The sequence below is a fragment of the Sorex fumeus genome, unplaced genomic scaffold (assembly GCF_029834395.1).
Source record: "Sorex fumeus unplaced genomic scaffold, SorFum_2.1 ptg000016l, whole genome shotgun sequence".
NCBI lineage: Eukaryota > Metazoa > Chordata > Mammalia > Eulipotyphla > Soricidae > Sorex > Sorex fumeus.
This window is the reverse complement of record NW_026606073.1, coordinates 204,710-229,687: the sequence shown is the minus strand read 5'-3', so window position 1 is coordinate 229,687 and position 24,978 is coordinate 204,710. Positions and strand designations below refer to the sequence as shown.

The window sequence follows — 24,978 nt, the reverse complement described above, 5'->3', positions numbered from 1 at the left end:
GGAGAAGGGTGATGACGGAGAAGGGGCTGACAGAGAAGGGTGCTGAGAGAGGAAGTTGTAAGGAAAAGAGGGTGCTGAGGGGAAAGGGCCTGAATCGAAGGGTAATGATGGAGAAAGAGCTGAGGGAGAAGGACCTGAAGGAGAAGGAGCTGAGCTAGAAGGGTGATGAGAGAGAAGGGTGATGAGGGAGAAGGGTATAAGGAAAAGAGGGTGCTGAGGGAGAAGGGCCTGAGAAGATGTGTGATGATGGAGAAAGAGCTGAGGGATAAGGACTGGGGGAGAAGAATCTAAGGGAGATGGACCTGAGGGAGAAGGGTGATGAGGGTGAAGGAGCTGTGGGAGAAGGAGCTGAGGGAGAAGGAGCTGAGGGAGAAGGGTGATGAGCTAGAAGGACTGGGGGAGAAGAAGATAAGGGAGAAGGAGCTGAGGGGTAGGGTGATGAGGGAGAAGGAGCTAAGGGACAAGGAGGTGAGGGAGAAGGGTGATGAGGGAGAAGGGGCTGAGGGAGAGGGAGGTGAGCGAGAAGGAGCTGAGCGAGAAGGAGCTGAGGGACAAGGGTGATGACGAAGAAGGGTGATGAGGGAGAAGGGGCTGAGGGAGAAGGAGCTGAGCGAGAAGGAGCTTAGGAGAAGGAGCTGAGGGACAAGGGTGATGAGGAAGAAGGGTGATGAGGGAGAAGGGGCTGAGGGAGAAGGAGCTGAGAGAGAAGGGTGATGAGGAGGACGGGTGATGAGGGAGAAGGAGGTGAGGGATAAATAGCTGAGGCTGAAGGATGATGAGGGAGAAGGGTGATGAGGGAGAAGGGGCTGACAGAGAAGGTTGTAAGGAAAAGAGGGTGCTGAGGGGAAAGGGCCTGACTAGAAGGGTAATGATGGAGAAAGAGCTGAGGGAGAAGGACCTGAGGGAGAACGAGCTGAGGGAGAAGAAACTGTAGGAGAAGGGTGATGAGGGAGAAGGGTGATGAGGGAGAACAAGCTGAGGGAGAAGGAGCTGAGGGAGAAGGGTGATGAGGGAGTTGGAGCTGAGGGAGAAGGACCTGAGGGAGGCGCTCAGGGAGAAGGAGATGAAGGAGAAGGGTGATGAGGGAGAAGCGTGATAAGGAAAAGAGGGTGCTGAGGGAGAAGGGCCTGAGAAGATGGGTGATGATGGAGAAAGAGCTGAGGGAGAAGGACTGGGGGAGAAGAATCTAAGGGAGATGGACCTGAGGGAGAAGGGTGATGAGGGTGAAGGAGCTGTGGGAGAAGGAGCTGAGGGAGAAGTGTGATGAGGGAGAAGGGTGATGAGGGAGAAAGGGCTGAGAGAGAAGTGTGCTGAGAGAGGAAGCTGTGAAGAGAGGAGTGTGCTGAGGGAGTAGGGGCTGACAGAGAAGGAGCTGAGCGAGAAGGAGCTGAGGGAGAAGGGTGATGAGGTAAAAGCGCGATGAGGGAGAAGGGGCGTAGGGAGAAGGAGCTGAGGGAGAAGGGTGATGAGGGAGAAGGGTGATGAGGGAGAAGGAGCTGAGGGAGAAGGAGCTGAGGGATAAGGATGATGAGGGAGAAGTAGCTGGGGGAGAAGGAGCTGAGGGAGAAGATTGATGGGGTAGAAGGGTGATGAGGGAAAAGGGTCTGAAAGAGAAGGGTGCTGAGAGAGGAAGGTGTGAAGAGAGGAAGGTGCTGAGGGAGAAGGGGCTGAGAGAGATGGGGCTGAGGGAGAAGAAGCTGTTGTAGAAGGGTGATGAGGGAGAAGGAGCTGAGGGAGAAGCGTGATGAGGGTTAAGGGTGATGAGGGAGAAGGGGCTGAGAGAGAAGGGTGCTGAGAGATGAAGGTGTGAAGAGAGGAGGGTCCTGACGTAGAAGGGGCTGAGGGAGAAGGGTGATGATGGAGAAGGAGCTGAGGGAGAAGGAGCTGAGAGAGAAGTGTGATGAGGGAGAATGGGCTGAGGGAGAAGGAGCTGAGGGAGAAGGCTGATGAGGGAGAAGGAGCTGAGGGAGATGGGTGATGAGGGAGAAGGGATTTGAGGCAAAATTGGCTCAGGGAGAAGGAGCTCAGAGAGAAGGGTGATGAGGGAGAAGGGTGATGAGGAAGAAGGGGCTGAGGGAGAATTAGCTGCGGGAGGAACTGAGGGAGAAGGGTGATGAGGGAGAAGGAGCTGAGGGAGAATGAGCATAGGTAGAAGTATCTGAGGGAGATGGGTCATGAGGGAGAAGGAGCTGAGGGAGAAAGAGATGAGGGAGAAGGAGCTGAGGGAGAAGGAGCTGAGGGAGCAGGGGCTGAGGGAGAAGGAGCTGAGGGAGAAGGCTGATGAGGTAGAAGGGGCTGAAAGAGAAGGGTGCTGAGCGACGAAGGTGTGAAGAGAGGAGGGTGCTGAGGGAGAAGAGGCTGAGAGGGAAGGGGCTGAGGTAGAAGGAACTGAGGTAGACGGATCTGAGGGAGAAGGGTGATGAGGGAGAAGGGGCTGAAGGAGAAGGAGCTGAGGGAGAAGGAGCTGAGTGAGTAGAGTGATGAGGGAGAAGGGGATGAGGGGACTCCTAAGCTCACGCTGTCTAGAATTCCTCAACGAACTGGATAAAGTAAATGTGACATATTAAAGGGGGATCATCCCAGTGTATAGTTGGGAGAGGACAGAGAAGCGGAAGTGGTGAGAGGCCTTGGTCATACAGGTGATGTGGCCGAGGCGTACAGTTGCATCCCATGCAGAGACTCAACGACTCAGAACATGAGCGCTGAGCAGCCACCTTGAATAAAGAGGCACCCACCTCTGAAATCGGGCTGTCCAGGGGATAGGCGGGGGGGCAGGTAGAGCCCAGGATGACTGACGGGAGGTGGGAGAGGACACCAGCAGTGGGGCTGGAGTCAAAATATTGTGTGCCTAAGACTCATCTATCAATGACTTTGTAAATCGCGACTCTTTAATTAACTTTTTTTTAAGCAAACAGAAAATGAGTAACCAGAGTAGGTCCTCACAGGAACCTCTGTCCTGAGGAGGGTCACGTTTCATCTTTAGTGTGGAGTGAAATGCCAAAGGAGACACAAGTGTCCCCAGGACATGCCTGCCCACAGAAATTCATGGAAAATCCAGTGATTGCACTCATTTGTGGGGTGTAAAAAAACACACTGTGAGACCATTACCCAAGCACAGTGGAAACAGGGCAGGAGGGCTGGGCCATGGTTGGAAACTTGTCACAAATGGGGGTAGAGAGCAGTTAGGAGAGAGGAGGGGTTACTATGACAGGGAGAGCTGGGAATGGTCACTCTGGACAGGAACGGAGTGATGAAGGGAGGAAAAGGGATGTGCATGATGACATTTTGGTATCTGTACTGCAAACCATAATGCCTAAAAGGAGAGGGAGAGAGAGAGAAGAAAGAGAGGAGAGAGAGAAGAGAGAGAGGAGAGAGACAGAAGAGAGAGAAGAGAGAGAGAAGAGAGAGAGAAGAGAGAGAGAAGAGAGAGACGAGAGAGAGAGACGAGAGAGAGAGACAAGAGGGGGGGCAGACTAGGGTTGGGGGTGGCAGGAGGAACAATGGGAGAACATTGATGGTGGGAAATATATACTGGTCAAGGGACAGGTGTGGAACATTGTATGACCAAAACCCAATCACAAACAACTTTGCAACTGTGTATTGCACAGTGATTTCATACTTAAAAAAATAATAATTAGACTTACATGAAAAAGGTCCAAGTTTAGTTTAAAAATTATAAATAAGGTAAAGGTAAGGTAAAGGCCCTCCCGTTGATCGTCGATTTGCTCGAGCGGGCCCAGTAACGTCTCCACTGGAGACTTTGTTGTTACTGTGTCTGGCATATCGAATACTCTCGGTAGCTTGCCGGGCTCTCCGAGAGGGGCTGAGGAATCGAACTCGGGTCGGCCATGTTGGCCGCGTGTAAGGCGAACGCCCTACCGCTGTGATTCAATGAAAAAAAACATGCTATGGAATTTCGGTGATGATACCAAGCCTTCCGGCCAGGAGGGTCAAGAAATGGTCTCCAGGAGTTTCTCCGAGACCAACACTCATGCCTGCCACCCGGCCCTATGACCTCTGATACCCACCCAACCAAAGCACATCCTCCACACCTAGAACACAAGATCCTGGCACACAAGCTCTTCCTTACCAAACTCAGAGCACCCCGCACACACGGCAGCGTGAAAATGAATAACTCAACCGAGGCCCAGTTACACTCCAGGATGCTGTAAGCACCTGGGAATAAGGGCAGCTTCTCTAGACACACACCATGGGTAAGGCTGCCCAGAGAGTGGGAGGACAGCGGGCCTGGTCCCAGGGTCGCCCAGTGGCAAAGTGTCCACCTTCCCAGTCCCCAGCACATGGCACCTGCAAGTGTGATCCCTGATGCCACACGAGGCCAGGCGGTAGCTGACCTGAACCACATGTGCAGCCATCACGTGAGCGAATTCCACAGGTCAGAGTGTGAAACTCTTGGTGGGCACCATGACCAGGTTCGGGAACCACAGCTGAGTGTATGCGACCTGCTTGTCGCAGAAAGCACGAGAATGAGAGGGAAGGAAGGAAAATGTTTCTAAAACTGTTCTTTGGTTTATCATATAAGTTGGTACCCGAATGGAGCACTGAGCACTGTCCTCCTGTTGTTCATCGATTTGCTCAAGCGGGCCCAGGAACGTCTCCATTTTGAGACTTGTTGTTACTGTGTTTGGCATATCAAATACGTCATGGGTAGCTTGCCAGGCTTTGCCGTGCGGGGAAGATACTCTCAGTAGCTTGCCGGGCTCTCCGAGAGGGACAGAGGAATCGAACCTGGCTCGGCCAGGCCGGCCACGTGCAAGGCAAATGCCCTACTGCTGTGCTATCGCTCCAGCCCAAATGGAAGTTCACATAAAAGTAAGTATTGCATTGTAGCACTGTAGCACTGTCCTCCCGTTGTTCATCGATTTGCTCGAGTGGGCACCAGTAACGTCTCCATTATGAGACTTGTTACTGTTTGAGCTTGCCAGGCTCTGCCATGCGGGCGGGATACTCTCAGTAGCTTGGCGAGCTCTCTGAGAGAGGCAGAGGAATTGAATCCAGGTCGGCCATGTGCAAAGCAAACGTCCCACCCTCTGTGCTATCGCTCCAGCCCAAAATTTATATTATTTATAATTAATATCAGCCCTGCAGGGTGGCTGGGTGTTCACTCAATAAACCAAAAAAAACCCACATTCCTGCACATTTGCAGGTTAGGATCCAAAGCTTTCCCGGAGAGCAGGGATCCAAGAATCAACCGAATGAGAGACTCGCTTATCAAGAGAGGTTAGAGCTCATCCACGGGCCACGTCAGTAGATCAGAAAACGATGTCGTCAATAAGAATAAACAGATGCGTGGGATTAGCTCAACTCTAATAAAAAATTCCAAAATAATAGAAGCTAGCAAAGAGGACAAGCTAAGCTTTGAGAATGAATAGATGACCTACCCACACACTGGGAATTCTCTTCCGTGACACACCACGAACAAGAAACACCCGAGACAGACTTCAGCACACAGCTAAAGTTATCTCTGCAAGAAGAAACTGTGAATCTGTTCTCTTTTCTTCTCGTGTTTATCTTACAATTTTTCTTTCTGTTTTTTTTTTCTTTTTGGGCCACACCTGGCAATGCTCAGAAGTTACTCCTGGCTCTGCATTCAGAAATTACTCCTTGAGGTGCTTGGGGGACCACATGGGCTGCTGGGGATCGAACCTAGGTCAGCCTCATGCAAGGCAAACGCCCTACCCACTGGACTATCATTCCAGCCCCACAATTTTTCAACAAGGGTCACTGCGCTCACAACCCTAGGCCTCAGTGAACATCATCTCCTTGAACTCAAAGTGGGGGTGTTGGTTCCCCCGACACTGGGACCCCCTTCCCAGCCACATCTCCAGTTCTGACCTGGGGGTGCTGAGAGGAGGGAGCATTTGAGTGCTGACACCCTGCACCCCTGCAGCCCTGTGCTGCGACCACCAGCCCAAGGCCAGGCCTGACACCACCACCCCCTGCTTCCATGAAGCCCACTTCCGGTCCCTATTTCCACAGCTGCTTCTTCCTCCAAGGTTGTCCTTTCTTCCTTAATCTCTCCAGAACAGAAGGGCAAAGAACTTTCCCAGGCCCTGAGCACTTTGCTGCAATCAACTTTGAAGCAAGAACGCTTGAGAAAGCATAGCTCCACGCATTCTGACCTAGAACCCAGGAACCAAAGGAGCCACCCTGGGGGTCTGCTGCAGTGAGGATATGTCACTGTCACTGTCCTCCCATTGTTCATCAATTTTCTCGAGAGGGCCCAGTAACGACTCCATTGGAGACTTTGTTGTTACTGTGTCTGGCATATTGAATACGTCGCGGGGAGCTTGCCAGGCTCTGCCGTGCGGGCGAGATACTCTCGGTAGCTTGCTGGGCTCTCTGAGAGGGGCAGAGGAATCGAACTCGGGTGGGCCATGTTGGCTACGTGCAAGGCAAACGCCCTACCCGCTGTGCTATCACTCCAGCCCGAGGATGTGTACTTGTGGCAAAAACAGTAGGCCCAGCTGTGTGTGTGTGTGCGCACGTGTGTGTGTGTGCACGTGCACAAGTATGTATGCGGGTGTTTATGCACACACAAGGTTTGAGTAGAGAAATGGGCCTGGAAAACAATCTTCCTAAGAATGTCTCATATAATTTTAACAACTTCCAATTCTGGTAATGAACAACTAAAATCCTCCAAACCAACTCTTTTGCTGGGGCTACTAAAAAAAAATGAAAAAATCTGGACAAAAGGTTTTAAAAATATGTGCCAAGCATTTTAGAATTAACAAGATGGAGTGAGGCTGAACAAGTTTGAGGAATGAATCTCAGAGCTTTTGGCCAGCTCAACAGGATCCTTGAAAAGCTGCAAGCCTGGGGCCGGGGTGATAGCACAGTGGGGAGGGCGTTTGCCTTGCATGTGGCTGACCTGGGTTCGATCCCCACCATCCCATATGGTCCCCCGAACACTGCCAGGAGTGATTCCTGAGTGCAGAGCCAGGAGTAACTACTGAGCATTTTGGGGAATGACCCAAAAAGGGGGGAAAAAAACCAAGCAAACCCAGGAGCAAGAATGAAGGGGAAGAGAGTCCCGTGTGTGCGACTGAGCAGAGGTGGGCAGGAGAGCAGGGCGCCAGGGGCCAGAGAGAGAAGCTGGATGGGGAGAGACCTCTGCTCATACTAATGCCGTTTTCCCCAATTAATGTCAAGTTTTCGTCCTTTGAACCGAGGGGATGTTTGCCATCTGAATCTATACCAGGGCGTTTTTGAAAGAGCAGAAAAATATTAAGTATCCTCCAGTGATTTCTTTGAAAACAGAATCGTGTTCCAGAAAGACACGCAATGCCATGACTTCCTAAGCGTCACAGAATCAAAACTCCAATGATGAGAAGGTCAGCTCCCTTCCTCTCCAAAACACAGAAAAGAATTAATGAGAGAGTGACTTGCTCCTAGGCCAGATGGGGCGCCAGATGGAACGTGGTGTGTGCTGTGTGTGTGTGTGCACGTGTGCGTGTGTGCGTGTGCTGTGTGTGCTATGTATATATATTGTGTGTATGTGTGTGTTGTGTATGTTCGTGTTATGTGTGCTATGTGTGTGCTGTGTGTGTGTGTGCTATGTGTGTGTGCTATGAGTATACTGTGTGCATGTGCGTGTGTGTGTATGTGCATGTCCGTGCACAGAGCAACACCGAAGTCACTTTAACAAGAAAATAAGACGTCTATGTTCAGGGTCCCCTGAGGTGAGGACCCCAACACCACTGAGAGCAGGAACCCGCAAGGCCACAGGAGGACACAGGCCACATCCTAGAGGCGTCCGGAGGGAAATCGATTCTCATCTGTGAAGTGTCTGTGGGAGTGAAAGGCAGCTGAGCTTCTGCCCGGCCATGGACACCCAGTCCTCTGCGGGGTTTCACGGCTGGCAATCTCCTGGTTAGAAGTAGCCCAGGTTGGGGCTGGAGCAATAGCACAGCGGGGAGGGCATTTGCCTTGCACACAGCCGGCCCAGGTTCGATTCCCAGCATCCCATATGGTCCCCCGAGCACTGCCAGGAGTGATTCCTGAGTGCAGAGCCAGGAGTAATCCCTGGGCATCGCCTGATGTGGCCCCAAAACAAAAATCAAGAAAGAAACAGCCCTAGGTGGGTGTGGGGTACCTCAGGGAACGGGCAAATCCCCTGGGCCCATCAGCTCTGCCACCCTGTGTCGTGGTGCCGTCTGTGTCCAGCAGTGAGTGGAGAACCACGTAATACCAAGCAAGCACCGGGCCCGTGGGCAGCATCTCCTAGTGGTGGGACAGCCGAGGCCACGTGGGATCCAAATTCATCTCATCACCTCAGGGTTGCTCAGCCCAGGCATGGCCGTCGGTGACCTCATCTCACATCCTGTGTGCAGAGCCCCATTGAGGCCGTGACACCCGCTCAGACAAGAAACAGGGATGCGGTAGCTCAAAGTCACGCATCGCCAAGGCGGGGGGGGGGGGGGGGGGGGGCCAGGTTCTGATAGCAGCGGGGAGGTAGCCCCTGGCCACTGGTGACAGCAGCGGTCTCCTTTCCGTGGCCCCAAGGGGCCAATCCTCTAAGAGAGGCAGGTTTGGAGTCAGAGACCTAGTGCCCAGCCCAGTCCCCGATGGAACGGCCGTAGCTCGCTGGGGCCTGATCGCGGGGAGCCGGGAGAAGGCCCTGTGTCTACAGGGAGGGCAGCTTCCCATGTTGTGAGCAGACTCTGTCCTCTGCCTGCTGGGATTGGAAATGCACACCAAGGTCATGGGCTGCTCTGGGCCCCCAGGAAAGGGAAGAATGATGGCTGTGGGCGGCCTCGGGAAGGGCCAGGCGGGAAACCCCAAAAGGACTGGTCAGAGGCAGCGGATCGGAGAGACCATCTGGCCTCCAGGCCCTGTGCTGGAGACAAATCTCCATCATGGCGGACAGAAGTGGAAGCCGGAGTCTGGTGGGAGCGGAAGTGAGCGTCTGGCTGCACATCTACCCTCATGGAGAGAGGCTGGATGCCAGGCACGGTCACCCGCAGCCACATGACTTCTGCCCCACGTGGCCTTGGCACCCACCCACCCACCCACATGGGGGGCTGCAGCAGCCAGGCCTGGCCCCTCACGCATGGGCAGCGCTGGGGGACCTGTCTGAGCGCTGCTCCCCGTGCTCCCCAGCCCACCGCATCCTCCCCGGGTCAGCAGACCAGGGCGGGGGGCACCACTCACCATCCCTGACGTCCTCCTCGGGGGTCACAGGGACACTGGTGGCATCGAAGGCCACCTTCTCTGAGCTCTTGGTTCTCGCAGCTTTCCTGTTACTATTTTTACCTAGAGAAAGGAAAGGAGGAGAGGGTGGTCTTCACGGCCTTACTGCCACCGCGTGACCCTCACCCGAGGCTGGTGCAACACCAGCCAGGCGGCACCTGCCCCCCCCCACCCACGCCTTCTTCCGGTGGGGTGGTCCCAGTTAGAGGAAGGTGGATTCTGTGAGCCGCGGGAGGGCCAGCTTCCAAGAAAGTTGCCACTGTCCTTATTCTGACACAGGCCGCGGGGGACAGCTAGCAGGTGAAGGGGGCGACCTCCAGGCTCAGACACCAGTGCCCAGCCAGGAGAGGGGGTCATGACCTCCCCCAAGGAAGGGGCTCCTTCTGGGAGCCCGGGACACCGCCTGCCCACCCCTACCCTTCGCTCCCTCTGCTCCTGCCATGCCAACTGCCTCACCCCGAATTCCGCACGTGCTGGCCTCCCCTGGAACCCTTTCTCCTCACACCCCATCTCATGCCCTCGGGCCTGGGGGACCCAGACAGCCCAAGCTGTGGGGCAGATGTGCTCCTGCCCAGGCTCTGAGTCTCCAGGAGACCCACATATGGCAGCAGAAGCCCCCAGGGCGGAGCAGGCACCCACACCTCCTTCCCCGGGAGGACCCCCGCAGCCCCATGTTTTGTGCAGGTGGAGGCCAAGTCCCCAGGCCCTGCCCTGCCTCTACGCGCGGCCCCACGCGGCCCCTCCACCTCCCTCAGCTCTGTTCCAGCAGTGAAACAAGAAGGCGAGGGCATGCCATGAGCAGCGGTTAAGGGAGTAAACCAAGCACTCTAGCCCAGTGTATAATGGTGCGACCCCACCTCCAGAGCTCAGGGCCTCCCCACCCCCTGGGCCAGGAAGATGAACAAAATCCCCACCCGGGGCACTGCTGAAGGCCCTGTGGTTTCAGCTGCAGCGTCTGTGGAAAGGACTAGGGAAAGGGTGGTCCCAGGGGAGCCCCTCGTCATCCCCTACTCAGCCAGTCCCCAGGAGTCACCCACTGCTGAAGGCTGCCTGCTGGCCCACCGAGCCCCCAACCGTCCACACGGACGTTCCCGGGGAGGTCGGCCATTCACCCTAAAGGCCCTTTGACAGACGAGGACACTGGCTTGGATGAGAGAGAAGCCCTCAGCCCACACCCCAGGCCACTGGCGGCCACATGAGTGGCTGACTCTGGCCACCTCTAGACTCCCAGAAGGGTCTTCCGGGAGTTCCATCTGCCGACGCATGGCGTGTGAGGCCAGGCTGGAGCTGAGCGCTGAGCCGGGCCCAGGGCGGCCAGCACCCAATCAGCTTCTCCATCTGGGCTGCGTGACGGAGTAGATTCCTTCAAAGCAGCAAAGTCACTTGCCAACATGGCCACAAGTTTGTTCTATTCTGGTCGATGGTGAGAAGGAGAATGTTTCCCGCAAAGGGAAACTATTTCTCTCCTCCCCAACGCGCACACGAGTTTAGAGCAGCTACCCTCCTCCAGAGATGCAGGGGTTCTGTCGCTGGTACGCTGTGCCCCCCGGGAACCCCAGATTCCCCCCACCCCATATCTGCACACCTCCAGGACCGGGCCAGCTCGGGGCCCTGCCTGCCTCCTGCTAAGGAACCCCAGGAGAAGAAGGGTTCTCAGGAGCCCTGCGGAACAAACAGGCATAGCAGCTTGAGAACATCTGCGGAGAGCCAGGACTCTGGGTGAACGAGCAAAGACTAAACAAAAGTGGGGCGCACCCCAGGGCCGGGCGGATGGCAGCAGGAAAGGACCCAGGCGCCGGGAGCTCTTTGGTTCTGAGCTGGTCGAGCTTCTGAGGGAACAAGAATCGGGGCTGGGACGGGTGATCCTGGGGACTGGCTGAGGAGGGGATGACGAGGGGCTCCCCTAGGACCACCCTTTCCCTAGTTCTTTTCACAGAGGCTGCAGCTGAAACCACACGGCCAGTGAATCCATCACTCCTTGCCCCTCCCTATCCCAAGCTGTCATCCCTGGGAAGCACCGGCCAGCCCTGCTGTCCTCTGTGTCCACTTCCCCGCAGAAGCTGGGGTCCCATCAGGGGCCCCAGGGCACACGGGACAGCTGCTGGCAGACAAGGAAGGAGACCCTGGCGTGCGTCTCTTGTTTTTTACTGGGTCAAGAACCAGCTGTCTTTCTTTTCTTTTCTTTTTCTTTTTGGGTCACACCCAGCGATGCTCAGGGGTTACTCCTGGCTCTGCACTCAGGAATTATTCCTGGCATTTCTTGGGGTCCCACATGGGATGCCAGGGATCAAACCCGGGTTGGCCGCATGCAAGGCAAATGTCCTCCCAATTGTACTATCGCTCCAGACCCAAGAACCAGCTTCCTAGGCGACACTCCAGTGGGCCAGCAGGAGTCCTCAATGGCTACATCTGGTCCACACCATCAGAGGAAAGGGCTGGGAGACAAAGTGGGCTGTGGACAGTGGGTGACAACCTCATCATGAGTGGGTGTAAACCTATCTACAAACTTAAAGTAGGGGTGAAGCTTTGGGGAGGGTAAACTGAGGACACCGTTAAGGGTGAGGCTTTGGGAGGGTAAACTGAGGACACCGTCCTATATTTCAGCTTTGGGCAGGTCCAATGTGCTGGTCTAATAAGATCTTTGGCCTAGTTTCTATCCCCACTCTTATTCTCCCTTCCTGTCTAGGGAAACTGGAACCTTGAAGCAAACCAGGTTGTTTCTTGTCAAAATAACCCTGATCCGGGGCTGGAGTGATAACATAGAAGGTAGGGCGTTTGCCTTGCATGCGGCCGACCCGGCTTCGATTCCCAGTATCCCATATGGTCCCCCGAGCACTACCAGGAGTAATTCCTGAGTGTATGAGCCAGGAGTAATCCCTGTGCATAGCCAGGTGTGACCCCCCCAAAAAAGAAAAATTAATAAATAATCCTGATCCAACCTTTCCTGGGGATTCTCAGGTCAGGGAAGTCATTCTCTAGAATTGGGCTTTGCAACCTTCCTGCGCCTCTGGGCTGGGACCTGTTCTGCCCACCTGTCCACAGTCACAACCAAGGCAGGACACGAGTGGGCTACCACCCCAAGGACCCACAGTGGTTGGGGCGAGTGACTGGGGAACGCGGGTCTGCACGCCAACTCCCTGGTGTTGCCTCTCCCACTACCCAGGTGGGTGCTCGCCCCCAGGCAGCCGCTTCCTGCCGAATGGGTCCTTGAGGCTGGGAGAGAGTAACAGGCACAGCTGGGAAAGAGTCCCAAGAGCTCGGCCACATCCCCCTTCGGGACTCTCCCAGAGTCTCCCTTTACCCAGGATCTACCGCGGAGAAGTACTTTTGCTGTTGTTCTATTTGGGGACAACCACCACCCCGTTTTGGAAAGCCAGACTTCATTTTGTGCCTCCGGGTCTCGAGTTTATAACCTAGTTAGAAAAACATGCCGGGGGCTGGAGCCATAGCACAGTGGGAAGGGCGTTGCCTTGCATGCAGCCAACCCAGGTTCGATTCCCAGCATCCCATAGGGTCCCCCGAGTACTGCCAGGAATAATTCCTGAGTTCATGACCCAGGAGTAACCCCTGTGCATTAACGGTTGTGACCCAAAAAATCAAAAAAAAAAAAAAAGAAAGAAAAGAAAAAAGAAAAACATGCCAGACCCCAAGGACATGGGCATAAGTGCCCAGACAACAGGAAAGATTCAGGTAAGAAGATGTGTTCACCACCCTGGTTTGCTTCTGTAGCCTTCTTGCTGGCTCTCGGTCAGGAGAACGCCCCTGGCAGGGGCACCCAGACACTTGGAAGTCACAGAAGCAGAAAGGCATGGGGGTCGAGCCCTTTCCCAGAGGGCATGGGAGTTCCGAGTCTCTTAGGCTTGTGAATTCCCTGTGCTGAATCCCTCATATGAATATGTTTCAGTGGGTGAATAAAACCTTGAAACATCTGTTCTTTCTCTGTGCGTCTCCATCCGCAGCTGAGCTCAGGCTATGGTCACTGAGAATTTGGAGGTTCCCCCGAGACCTCTGGCACCTAACAGGGCCCAGTAATGCCCCCAGTAAGGCCCAGGGTCTATGGCTGGTCTTGCTCTTGGCCATGTTCAGGGTCCATCTGTGATGCTGGGGTCAGGCCCAGGTTGATCACACGCCAGGTCCCTTCCCCATTCCACTATCACTCAGACCCCAGCCTTTGGAGCATTCTATGAAGTTCCACAACTTCGAAGCTGATTTGTCCAATTATTTACAGAACCCATATCAGCCCTGAGGCTAAGTCAGTCCATGTGAGGCAGGTGTCTAAATCCTTGATAAAATGGGATTGGGGGGTGGGGGGGAGGGGGAATTTAAATGGAAATAAGCCGGGGATCTCGGCAAGACCTCAGGTTCTCCATCCTGCTCCAAGTAGCTCCCGGGGGCAGTAGTGCCTGGCTGGCAGGGCCTGCTGTGGGCAGGCATTGGAACAACAGCACAATCACAAGCTCCCTATTCTCTGGCCTCCTTGGGCTTAGAAGAGGCCCTCCCGTTGATCATCGATTTGCTCAAGCGGGCCCAGTAACGTCTCCATTGGAGACTTTGTTGTTACTGTGTCTGGCATATCGAATACTCTTGGTAGCTTGCCGGGCTCTCCGAGAGGGGCAGAGGAATCGAACTCGGGTTGGCCATGTTGGCTGCGTGCAAGGCAAATGCCCTACCGCTGTGCTATCGCTCCTTAGAAGAGAACTACCCGCATTATTCGCCAATGCGAGTCAGGTAGGAAAAACCTGGAAACAGTCATTCAGAAATCCCTAGAGGTTAGGGTTAGGGTTAGCAATAGTGGAGCAACAGTACAGCAGCAAAGGATTGGCCTTGCATGCTGCTGACCTGGGTTCAATCCTCAGCATCCCGTATGGTCCCCTGAGACCACCAGAGGTGATTGCTGAGTGCAGAGTCAGGAGTAAACCCTGTGCATCACTGGATGTGTGCCCCCCTCTTAAAAAAAAAATCTCTAGAAAAATTCAGTATTCATCCCCGTTTACTGTCACCGTCCTCCCGTTGTTCATCGATTTGCTCGAGCGGGCCCAGTAACATCTCCATTGGAGACTTTTGTTGTTACTGTGTTTGGCATATAGAATACGGCACGGGGAGCTTGCCAGGCTCTGTCGTGCAGGCGAGATACTCTCGGTAGCTTGCCGGGCTCTCCGAGAGGGGCGGAGGAATTGAACTCGGGTCGGCCATGTTAGCTGCGTTCAAGGCAAACTCCCTACTGCTGTGGTATCGCTCCAGGCCCAATAGCACAGCAGGTAGGGCATTTGCCTTGCATGTGGCCAATATGGCTGACCTGAGTTCGATTCCTCTGCCCCTCTTGGAGAGCCCGACATCCCCGTTTACAAGAAAAAAAATTTCCAAAATTAAAACATTTAAGAGGATCCGAATGCCCTTACTACTTACTGGAACAGTCTTCTCTCTGCCCTTACAGCTCGTCTCCAAGCCATGACAGGGACGGGCCCAACCCATTTCTCTGTCATTTCATGCAGAGCAGAAAGACTAGACCAAGGTTCACAGATTCCTTTCACGGTGCCCATGTGACCTGTGGGGCCTCCCAGCACTTTGCTTTTCTGAGGGTCAGCAGAGCCCCCTGCCCTTTAAAGAGACAGCACCCGAAGCTGCGGCCAGTGGCTGTGCCTGCCTTGGGGGCAGTGTGGACGAGAGAAGGTGCCACGCAGCCCAAATGGAGACGCAATGGAGGAAGCCAGAGAGCCAGAATGAACACCCAGGACTGGGCCAGACTTGGACCCCAGAGACCCAAGCAGGAGGGGCCTCCAGCTCTCTTGGCAACCCAGGGCCATACAATACATGCAGATGGGCTGCGGGCAGCCGACCCAGAAGTACCCCCAGGGCCAGACCCCACGATCACGTGGGCCTGTGTCTCAGATGCTCCCCACTCCTGACCTAAACCCACAACCCCCATCAGACTCTCTGGCTGGCTGTGGTCCGGCCAGACCCCCACCCCCGAGTTTTCTGAGTCCCTGACCAATTTCAGCAAATCACTGATCAACATTTCCATAAAACTCTATGACATCTGAGTCTTGAACAAAAACCAAATCAGCATTCTGCCCCTCTGATAAGCCTTGGCTGCCCTGGTGCACAGACACGCAACTGCCAAGCAGTTAGGCTACTCATTGCCCTGACCAGGCGAGTCCCTGCATTCTATTAGCCCCAAGCTCGGGGACAGGAGAGGGGCTGGAAAGCTCACAGGTGCCAGGGCTTTTGCTGGAGATGCCAAGACTGAAAGTTCAGGCTTTATTTCTGCTCAGGAACGTCCAGAGGAGAAACCCCCCCACCTCAGGGTGGCCCAGGGTCAGAGGCCAGCACCTCTGGTTCCCATGCAAATCATTCCACCCCCAGCATCAGAGCCCCAAATGGGGTGCCTCTCCGTCCTCCTCCAAGCACAGACTCTGGGTTTGGGGACCAGGACGTAGGCAGGGGCCACACCAGCATGGCTTGTCCTTGGAAAGCATTTTGAAAAGAGTCAGTGTCTGAGAAAACTGCTCGTGCGTTGTCATGAATCCAGCGTGTGTGTTCTCTAACGCAACCTTCATCTGGAATTATACGGGTTTACCTGGAGAGATCATTTCAGATGCCGAGTGTTGGCACAGAGAACATCTGTCTGATGAGGCGAGCGACAGCCATGGGCTTGCTCTGACCACGCTCACGGAAATATTTACCAGGTCCCTTCATACATCCGCACACCACTGCTTCGCCCAGAGAAAAGGCATTTCCATCCAAAGGCCAAACACTACAAGACGCCCTAAAGACAGGAAAACGGAGCTGGAAAGAGCTTTCCAGCAACAGGCTGGCAGGCATGCTACAGAAAGGGCTTTGTCCACAATGAAATCTGCTCAAATAACAACTCTCTTCTCTGCCCCCATGCTGGGGCACCACACAGCACAGAATGCAAACTTGCCAGCTCTGGGCACAGACTCTCTGCGGGCATGGCTCCTGGCCCAGTCTACAGATGCCAGGCCCAGGACTATGGCTCAGGGCTGCCATGAGACAGCCATAGAGAGTGGCGTGTTCTCCCCACTCCTGGAGGGAAGGAGCAAACCTGTGCCTTTCCGTTCTAAAGACTGGAGGCCATTGGTACACCAGGACGCGATGGGACGTCACACCCCAGGTGCTGCCTCAGCTTGAGAACGGTTTCAGGTCTTGTATCCTGACCGTGGGCATGGACCCATGGACCTGTCACATGCAGACAACTGCACAAACACACACATACACCATTCATGGACACACCCCCATACACACTCGCATACACACAGACACACACATTCAACCATGACACACACACACACACACACACACACACTCAACCATACACACGACACTCATGCATACTCACACACTCACTCACTCACACACTCACTTCACAAGCCAGGTATAAGAACCGGGTATAAGATGAGGGCTAGCCTTCAGTTCACAGATTGGTTTTGTTTTATTCCGTGGAACCTCAGGAGACCCAGGGGTGATTCTCAGCCCATCAGGCCAGTGACTCAACACAAGGGCCCAAGGATGTGGTGCTCGTGCCAGCCCTGCAGTACTAGGGCTCCCCTGGCCAGACGGTGGTGCTCAGGGATTCTCCAGGGACTCATCTGCCAGGGCTTGAAGACCTCCAGGGTCACACAAGGGGGTGCTTGTGAAACTGCGGTCAGCTACATGCAGGGCAAGTGAAAACCCTGTCCTACCTCGCTACCCAATGGTACTGTTTCCTCTTTTTTGGTTTGGGGGCCAGCCCTGCCAGTGCTCAGGGCATACTTTCGTCTCTGTGCTCAGGAACTGCTCCTGGAGGAGCTCGGGGGGATTTGGGATGCTGGGAATCCAACCTGGGTTGGCTGCGCACAAGGCATGCCCCCTCCCCTCTGTGCTCTCTCCGGCCCCTGGTTAGTGGTAAATTGTGTCCACATGCTCCTCCTAGTTGTCATGCAGCAGTGATTCTCAACTTAGAGGAGACACCAGGCACTGTCAGAGATATTTAGCCTGTCACGTTAAGGGAAAGGAGCTGGGACTAGAGATGCCGCTAAGTCCTTAGAGTGCACAGGACAGCCCCATACCCACACCAGTCCAAATGCCACAATGCCACCTTCATCCTGAGAGAGGCTGGGAATAAAAGATGAGGGATGAATACAGTACATTACAGCCTCCCCTCACCGCAGCCTCCAGCCTCCTCTCACTGCCTCCTTTGGAAGTTGATATGTGATCTCCAAGGTGGTGGTGGTGGAGTGTGGTTTTTCCTGAACTTGTTCAGGCTTTTTTTTTGCCCCTTGAGGCTTTGTTTCAAGGGTGGTACCAAACTGCTCGCAACTACCCACCCAGGTGCCATGCATCCACCCTGCAGGTTTCGTGTTCAGAAACAGCAAAAACAGCGCATTGAAGAGGTGCTAAAGCCTCGAGCCATCCTCATCACCCACAATTCAGACAAGCCAGACCCAAGACACACAGAGCACCTGGCAGTGCCTTCTCTGCGCCTCAAGTGCCACCCTCTGACTCTTTCCCAGTGCCAAGGACGCAGCCCACTGGCTCTTCCAGGACCAGGAACGCAGCCCGTTGGCTCTTCCAGGACCAGGGACGCAGCCCGTTGGCTCTTCCAGGACCAAGGACACAGCTCATTGGCTCCGGAATTATCCAAACGATTGACAAGAGATGCTTTTAGAGCAAGATCTTGACCAGAGGATAAGTTTATGCAGCATCTGCATTAATCCTCGGCACTCTGTGCCAGCTGCCACCGCAGAGAAGAAGGAGCTACAGGACATATGGTACCCGAGGGTCACCTGCCCCCTCTTTCTGGGGAACTGCAGGAAGGGGCATCTGAGGGCACCTGGTGAGGACCCAGGAAAACACCCATGCAGGCCTGTCTTGTCATTTCTGCTGCTCCTTTGTTTCCAAGCAAACCCAGTGTATAACTTTTAAAAGTGACTTCAGGATTTGTCACTAAAAGATACCATGTCGAGTGAAGTAAGCCAGGAAAAGAAGACGAACACAGGAATGCCTCACTTATCTGTGGTATACAGAGAGCTGGATGGGGAAATGTAATGTAGTAAAGGGGGGTGCAGAGGCCACCCCTGACCCCAGGGCTTAGGAGGAGAAGGACAGCGAAGGAAAGAAATCAAAGAGGGGAAGAAGACGATGAGAAAGGGCAGTGATGTGGGGACAGGGCTCAGGGCTTTGGTTATACTGGCAAAATAGGAGAGCAGGAGAGCACACCAGGCTTGGCAACTCTGAAATCCGAGGTCTAAGCTGCAAAGTCATGGGTCTTTAGTTAAGGGTCCTTAGTTCACTTGATCACTTGACTTCCCGTTAATCCTCGATTTGCTCAAGCGGGCGCCAGTAACATCTCCATTCGTCCCTATCGCGTGCTAGTGTAGCCCAATGGTGTCTGTTCATTCTAGGAACACGAAGAGCCTCAAATCGATCATTCATGATCTTGATGAAGAAGTCTGACCATCTGATAGGTGGGCAGCCACGTGGTCTTTTGACGTCCCGTGGAATCGAGTCGGTAACGGCTCTAGTCCAGCGGTCATCTCTAAATCTCATTACGTGACCAGCCCATCTGATTTTTGACGCCTTGGCAAACGAGACAGCGTCACTGATTCTTTATCACTTATGGAGATCGGAACTCTGGATTCTTTCTCTCATTTGAGTGAAACGTGATACTCCAAGCATAGCTCTTTCAATTCCTCAGGAACAACAGTGGAATCAAAGAGATGTGCCCGGAGCCGGAGGTTCTTCATCCTCTTAGCTATTTCTTCGACGCTCTTGAAGGCGTACCAAGCCACTCTTTTCTTCCTGCACAACTCAGGTGCCAGGTCATTCATTCAGAAGCCAGGTTGACTTCTCGACCTAGGTACACATAACCGTTGCATTCAGAGATGGTCGTTCCATTGAGAGCAAATGGGGCATCAGGAATGAGGCTGTTTCTCATAAACATTGTCTTCGTAAGATTCAGCTGTAGTCCTACCTTTCCACACTCACAGTCAAAGTCAGCCAGCATTTGTGCTGCTTGGCTGATGTTTGGTGTTATTAAAACAATGTCATCAGCAAAGCGGAGGTGGTGTAGTTGCCGACCATCTATCTTCACTCCCATTCCTTCCCATTCTAGTCGTTGCATGATGTTCTCGAGGGTGGCACTGAAGAGTTTCGGTGAAATGGTATCACCCTGCAGAACCCCTCTCTTGACATCAATGATTACTTCTTTGTAGAATGGTGAGATCCTGGTAGTGAATCCGTAACACAGCTCACGGAGGATCCTGATGTATTGAGTTTGAGTGCCCTAACTCTGAAATCCGAGGTCAAAGCTGCAAAGTCATGGGTCTTTAGTTAAGGGTCCTTAGTTAAAAAAATATATTTTTCTTTTACTTTTTGGGTCACCCTCGGCGATGCACAGGGGTTACTCCTGGCTTTGCATTCAGGAATTACTCCTGGCAGTGCTCAGGGGACATATGGGATGCTGGAAATCCAACCTGGGTTGGCTGCGTACAAGGCAAAGCCTTACCCACTGTACTTTGGCTCCAGCCCCTAAAAATTATTTTTTAAAGATAATAAAACCAACTAGAGCAAAATAAAAAATGACTTCAGTACTGGAGAGTAAGTACTGGGTAAAGATTACACACACACACACACACACCCCATATATGGTCTCTAAGCACCACCAGGAGAGACCCCTGAGCACACAGCCAGGAGTAACATTCATGGAACTGAGAGTGCAATTTTATATCCATCTTTCATTCCACCAACATAAGCTTTTGGGAAATGAATTTATTATCCACAGAGCCAAACACTCTTACATCCCAGCCTTTTCTCTCTAACTCCTTCCGAGTTCAGGTGAACGCCAGAAGTGCCTAGAAGGTACCTGCATGAGAGAGAGAGCTCCCACCCAGGCCCTGGAATCAACTTGAAATTCTCCAGCCAAGGCCCAGCCTTCTTTCCTCCAGCCACGGCTTCTGCTGCTACATCAAGCTAGCCCTCAGCCATAGCACCGATTACAGCACAAAGTGTCCCTGTCTCCCCCATCAGGGCCCACTCTGGGCTCAGTCTCTGGCAGGGAAGGTTGGCGGTTGGGGAAGGGAGGGGAGGGTGGAAGGTTCCATTGGCCAAACAAAAGAAAAGGAGAAGAAACAGTAGGGGGAGGGGGTTGAGGGATTGAGGGATGGGAGTTGAACACTAATGCTAAATGTCACTCTTGGCTTGCCATAGTTCAAGGTGCTCTACAAACTCGCCTCTGATTCATTGCTTGGCTCTCCTGGAGAGCTCAGAACTGAATCTGGAATTTCCAAGCACCGCCCCCACCCTACACACACACACACACTTCATAGGGGGAGCAGAGACCCAGTGCTCAGCACACCTGTGGATACTTTCCCAAAGCTTCCCCTACTGTCTATGAATCCACCATTGTCCCCAGACCCCCAGACCCTCCCCCAGCAGCCGAGCCCAGCAGTTCCTGGAAGGACTGGTCGAATGCACTGCTCGCAAGCAGAGGATGACCAGGGAAACCTGGGTTTCCCGGTGGACACCGTGCACACTGGGCAGCACATGCAGAGCAAACATCAGGGGTTCCTGGGGGCCCTTGAACCCCAGCTCTGCATGCGAGGGGCACATTCAGAACCCCCATGTCCCCCTGCAGCTCTCCAGGAAACAGTGAAGATGCCCCCCCGCCCGACCTCCCCCTGATAAATCAAGCGCTTGGCTGATCACACACGAATTTGATTCTAACCCCAAAAGGCTTTGAATGAAAAACACAGGAAGATTTTCCAAGCCTGGGAATGAGAGAGACTGAGCAGTCACCCAGCCTGTCGGAACCTCTTCAGCATCTCCGGTGGGGAGGAGAGGGGTGTGGGTGGGGGAGAGGATCACCCAGCCCTTGGGCACCTGGAAGAGCAGACAAGGGCAGGGCGACATAGCAGCCCTATCCCCACGCCAGCACATCACTCACACGCTTGTCTCCCAGAGAGCCCACAGAACAGTGGCATCCTGCAGTCCTGTTCAGGGTCCCCCAACTTATACCATGGTTCATTCACTACGTAGCACTGTAGCACTGTCCTCCCGTTAGTTCATCGATTTGCTGGAGCGGGCACCAGTAACGTCTCCATTGTGAGATTTATTGTTACTGTTTTTGGCATATCAAATACGCCATGGGGAGCTTGCCAGGCTCTGCCGTGCGGGCGGGATACTCTCCGTAGCTTGCCAAGCTCTCCGAGAGGGGCAGAGAAATTGAACCCGGGTCAACTGTGTGCAAGGCAAACACCCTACCCGCTGTGCTATCACTCCAGCCCTTCATTCACTATGAGGGGAACGAATTCACCTTGAAACATGGTGGGACCCATTCCCTCAGTCCCCCTCAGCCATTCACAGGTTAAGGGGCACCAGGGGAGGGTCTCCCTAACCCCTCTGACCGTTGATCTTCCTGAGCAACTGGACAACATCACCACACCCAGGCAGTGATGCCCAGACGGGAGCTGAGGTGCCTCCTTATCTCTCAAGGCCGTCCAGGGTCCAGGGAGCGAGACCGGCCACCCCCGTCCCAGGTCCTGAACCCCGAGACCTCAGTTCATTCATACAGGCTCACTGATAATCGCAGCAGAAAACATGCTGGTCAAGGAAGAGGGAGACCAGGTCACACAGGGTGGACACAGCTGATCATAAGCTGGCTGGGTTGTTGCTCGGGGCCCGGTGCTCAGAGCTCACCAACAGCAATCAAAGGGGGCAGGAGGGAGGAGGTGCCCCTGCAGGGTGGCAGTCGGGCCTTTCACAGCATCCCCCTCCTCGCCCTCGCCCTCTCCATGGACACAATCCAAAGCAGGATATGCTCCTGCCCAGGGCTGCAAACCTGGGCAGCCCCTCTCCCCTCCCGGGACTCCAGAAAGCTGGAGGGAGGCAGCCGGGAGGAAACACCGGTCTGGTGGTATGTCTGAGCTCTCCCCGGAGCAGTCGCGCGCCAAAAGCAAACCCTGCCAGCCACGGCCAGCCTTGCACTGGGGCCAGCTCGGAAATTCTCGCCCGCCCGGCGAAGGGGGAAGCGGGCAGGGAAGGCAGGAGGCAGCGGCCAGGCCCGGGAAGTTTCCAAGTCAGAGCTGGCGCCGAGAGAGCCCAGCATCACCAACTGCTGGGGGAGTCTCTGCCCTCTGACCCCTGCCCTGCAGGAGCACCTGGGGCTCCGCGGGGTGCAGCGCAGAGCCTGGGGAGAGGTGGGGCCGGCCGCGGGGTCTCGGGGACGCCTGGAGCCCGCGCGCCCCTGGGCGCAGCGACGGCCAGGTGGGGCCCCGGCAGTCACCCACCTTCGGGAGGCGGCGCGGCGGCCGGCTTCCCCCTCCTGGGCGCCCTCCTGGGCGGGGTGGCCTTCGGGGGCGGCCGCGGCTCCTCCCTGGGCCCCGCGGGCGGCGGGACCCGCTCGGGCTCGGGCTCCGGCCGCGCGTCGCCGTAGGGCTCCGGGCTCCAGGGCTCCCGCAGCGAGTAGTCGGGCTCGTCCAGGGCTGCGTCCTGGGCCCCGAGCAGGGTCACCTCCAGGACCGCCAGCGCCAGCGCCAGCGCGGCGGCCCCCGGGCGGGCCATGCCCTGGGCAGGGGCGCGGACGCGGGCAGCGCTGGCGGGCGGCGGGCGGGGGCGCGGGGCTGGCCGCGGGCAGGGCGCGGGGCAGGGGCGCGGGCAGGGGCGCGGGAGGCACCGAGAGTGACCGGCCGACGGGGAAGCTGGGCCGGGCTGGGCCCGGCGGCGGGGCTGGGCCAGGGGCGGGCGCAGGGGGATCCCCGCCCCGCCCTTCCTCTTCCCTCCCTCTGGCCGCCCACCCCGAGCTGACCCGCCCCGTCAGGTGTTGGGGTCCCCTTCGTCTCCAGCCCTGTCTTCCGACACCCCCGCCCCCGCAGGCGCCGCTTCCAGAGAACTCCAAGGAGTTTCTAGCCAGAAGGAATCTGGAGGTCCACGCGATCCCTTCCCTCCCGCTACAGGTGGGAGAAGTCCAAGAAGAGCGGCCAAGGTCCAAGGTCCAGGTCAATTACAGCCCCAAGTTTGGCCACGCCCGCTCCCTCGTGGCCCCGCCCATTCCGCCCTGACCCCGCCCACTCCATCCCGGCCACGCCTGCCCGGTCAGGCCTGGTCTGCCACGGACACGCCCACTTCCTTATACGTGCCCCGCCCACTCCCTCCTGTCCCCGCCCTCTTCCTCGTGGCCCCGCCCCGTCCGTCCTGACCCCGCCCACCATGCCCCGCCCAGTCCTCTCCGCCCCGCCCCCTCCCTCCTGGCCCCGCCCCACCCGCCCCCATCTCCAGACCTGTTTCCCAGCTGCTGACCAGGCAAACCTCCTCTTTTTGGGGGGGCACTGCTTGAAATGAGCCTCCAGGTTTCCCAGGACAGACTCAGGGGTGGGGGCACCCAGGAAAGCAAGGCCTGCAGGAGGGGAGCCCCCCCTTCATGGAGCTGCCCTCCTGGGTGTCACGGGCCATCTGGTTCCCCCAGAGCCAGACAGGGCTCCAGGGCTGGAGCTTGGTCCCCAGCGTGGCTCCCTTGGGACTCCGGAGACCTCTCTGTCCTGGCCTTGCGGAGTGGGGCACAGGGAGCCTGCCCACTGCCCACAGGCCCCGCTGCCCGCTGCGGCTCTCCCAGGAATCTCTCTGGGCCTGGATTCTTCAGGACCCCCTTTGCTAAGTCTGCGGGTCCGTTCCATGCCAGGACTGAGGCGGGACATCTGCGGCCCTTCTCACCTCCCGCTCACCTCCCGCTCTGCCCGGGGTGGTAGCCTGACACCTTCACCGTCCCTTCAGACCTGCTCTGAGCTGGATTGGGGTGTCCTGGCAAAGCCCCCCACTTCCCTGGTCTTAACCTCTGGACCCCTGCTGAGGGCGGAGCTCACTCTCCTGGCCCTCCCCACTGCCCTCACCCCGGGCACCTGCCTGTACACAGCACAGGGCAGAGAGGCCAGGCCGCAGGCTAAGGCAGGACCCCAGACTGGGCAGCCAGCCCCCAGAACATTCCCAAGCCCAGAGCCACAGCAGGCCTTGGGAGCAGTGAGGAGAAAGGCCACCTCTGCTCCCACGGGTCCAACAGCCTGGCCTGGGACCCTCTGAGCCTTCCCAGCCTTCTCCGAGATTCGTCCTCCCACCCCCTCTCAGCCCTGGGAAACTCCAACTCCAGCTTCCTAGCCAGGAGCACCCAAAGAGGCTCCAGGGGGCTCAGAACCTGCCCCCTTTGAGATAGCTGAGAACTCACTGTTCACGCAGCCCCCAGACCCTGAGACTCTGGCACACCACAGGGTGTGGCCCAAGCCTAAAAAAACTCTTTAAGCAATGCAGTGGGTCCCTCCCAATCCATGGGGGGTGGGGACTTGATGTCCCCAAACAAGCTGGTGCTCCTGAGGACCCAGATGCACACTTCCACCTCATCCCATAGTCGGGGCCGGCCATGGGCATCTCAGCAGCTCAGGCCCAGGAGCTCTAAGAGCATGCCAGCCCCTCTCATGGGAGAATGGCACAGACTTCCTCCGGGGGCCCATACCCGTTTCACAGTTTACTCAGATGTGACTCGCCAGAACCCTCCCTGCTCTCACCTTCTCCTCCAACCCTTGTGTTTGCCTTCCTGGAGAGATGCATTGTCAACGCTGACAGAACAATGAGATGAGAATGAGTGGGCATGAGGGGCTGGAGCGATAGCACAGCAGGGAGGATGTTTCCCTTGCATGCTGCCAACCCGGGTTCGATTCCCAGCATCCCTAAGCACTGCCAGGAGTAACTCCCGAGTGCAGAGCCAGCAGTAACCCCTGTGCATTG

At 55.7% G+C, this 24,978-nt stretch overlaps 1 protein-coding gene across 1 annotated transcript in view; it reads right to left on the bottom strand.

Annotated features, from left to right (window-relative positions):
* Positions 1 to 22,770, bottom strand: part of CPXM2 (carboxypeptidase X, M14 family member 2) — a 181,165-nt gene extending 158,395 nt beyond the window's left edge. Inside the window, exon 1 of the mRNA XM_056112237.1 lies at positions 22,497 to 22,770. Within this exon, the coding sequence (XP_055968212.1) occupies positions 22,497 to 22,770 (274 nt within the window). The remainder of the gene's footprint in view (positions 1 to 22,496) is intronic.
* Positions 22,771 to 24,978: the final 2,208 nt, after the last annotated feature.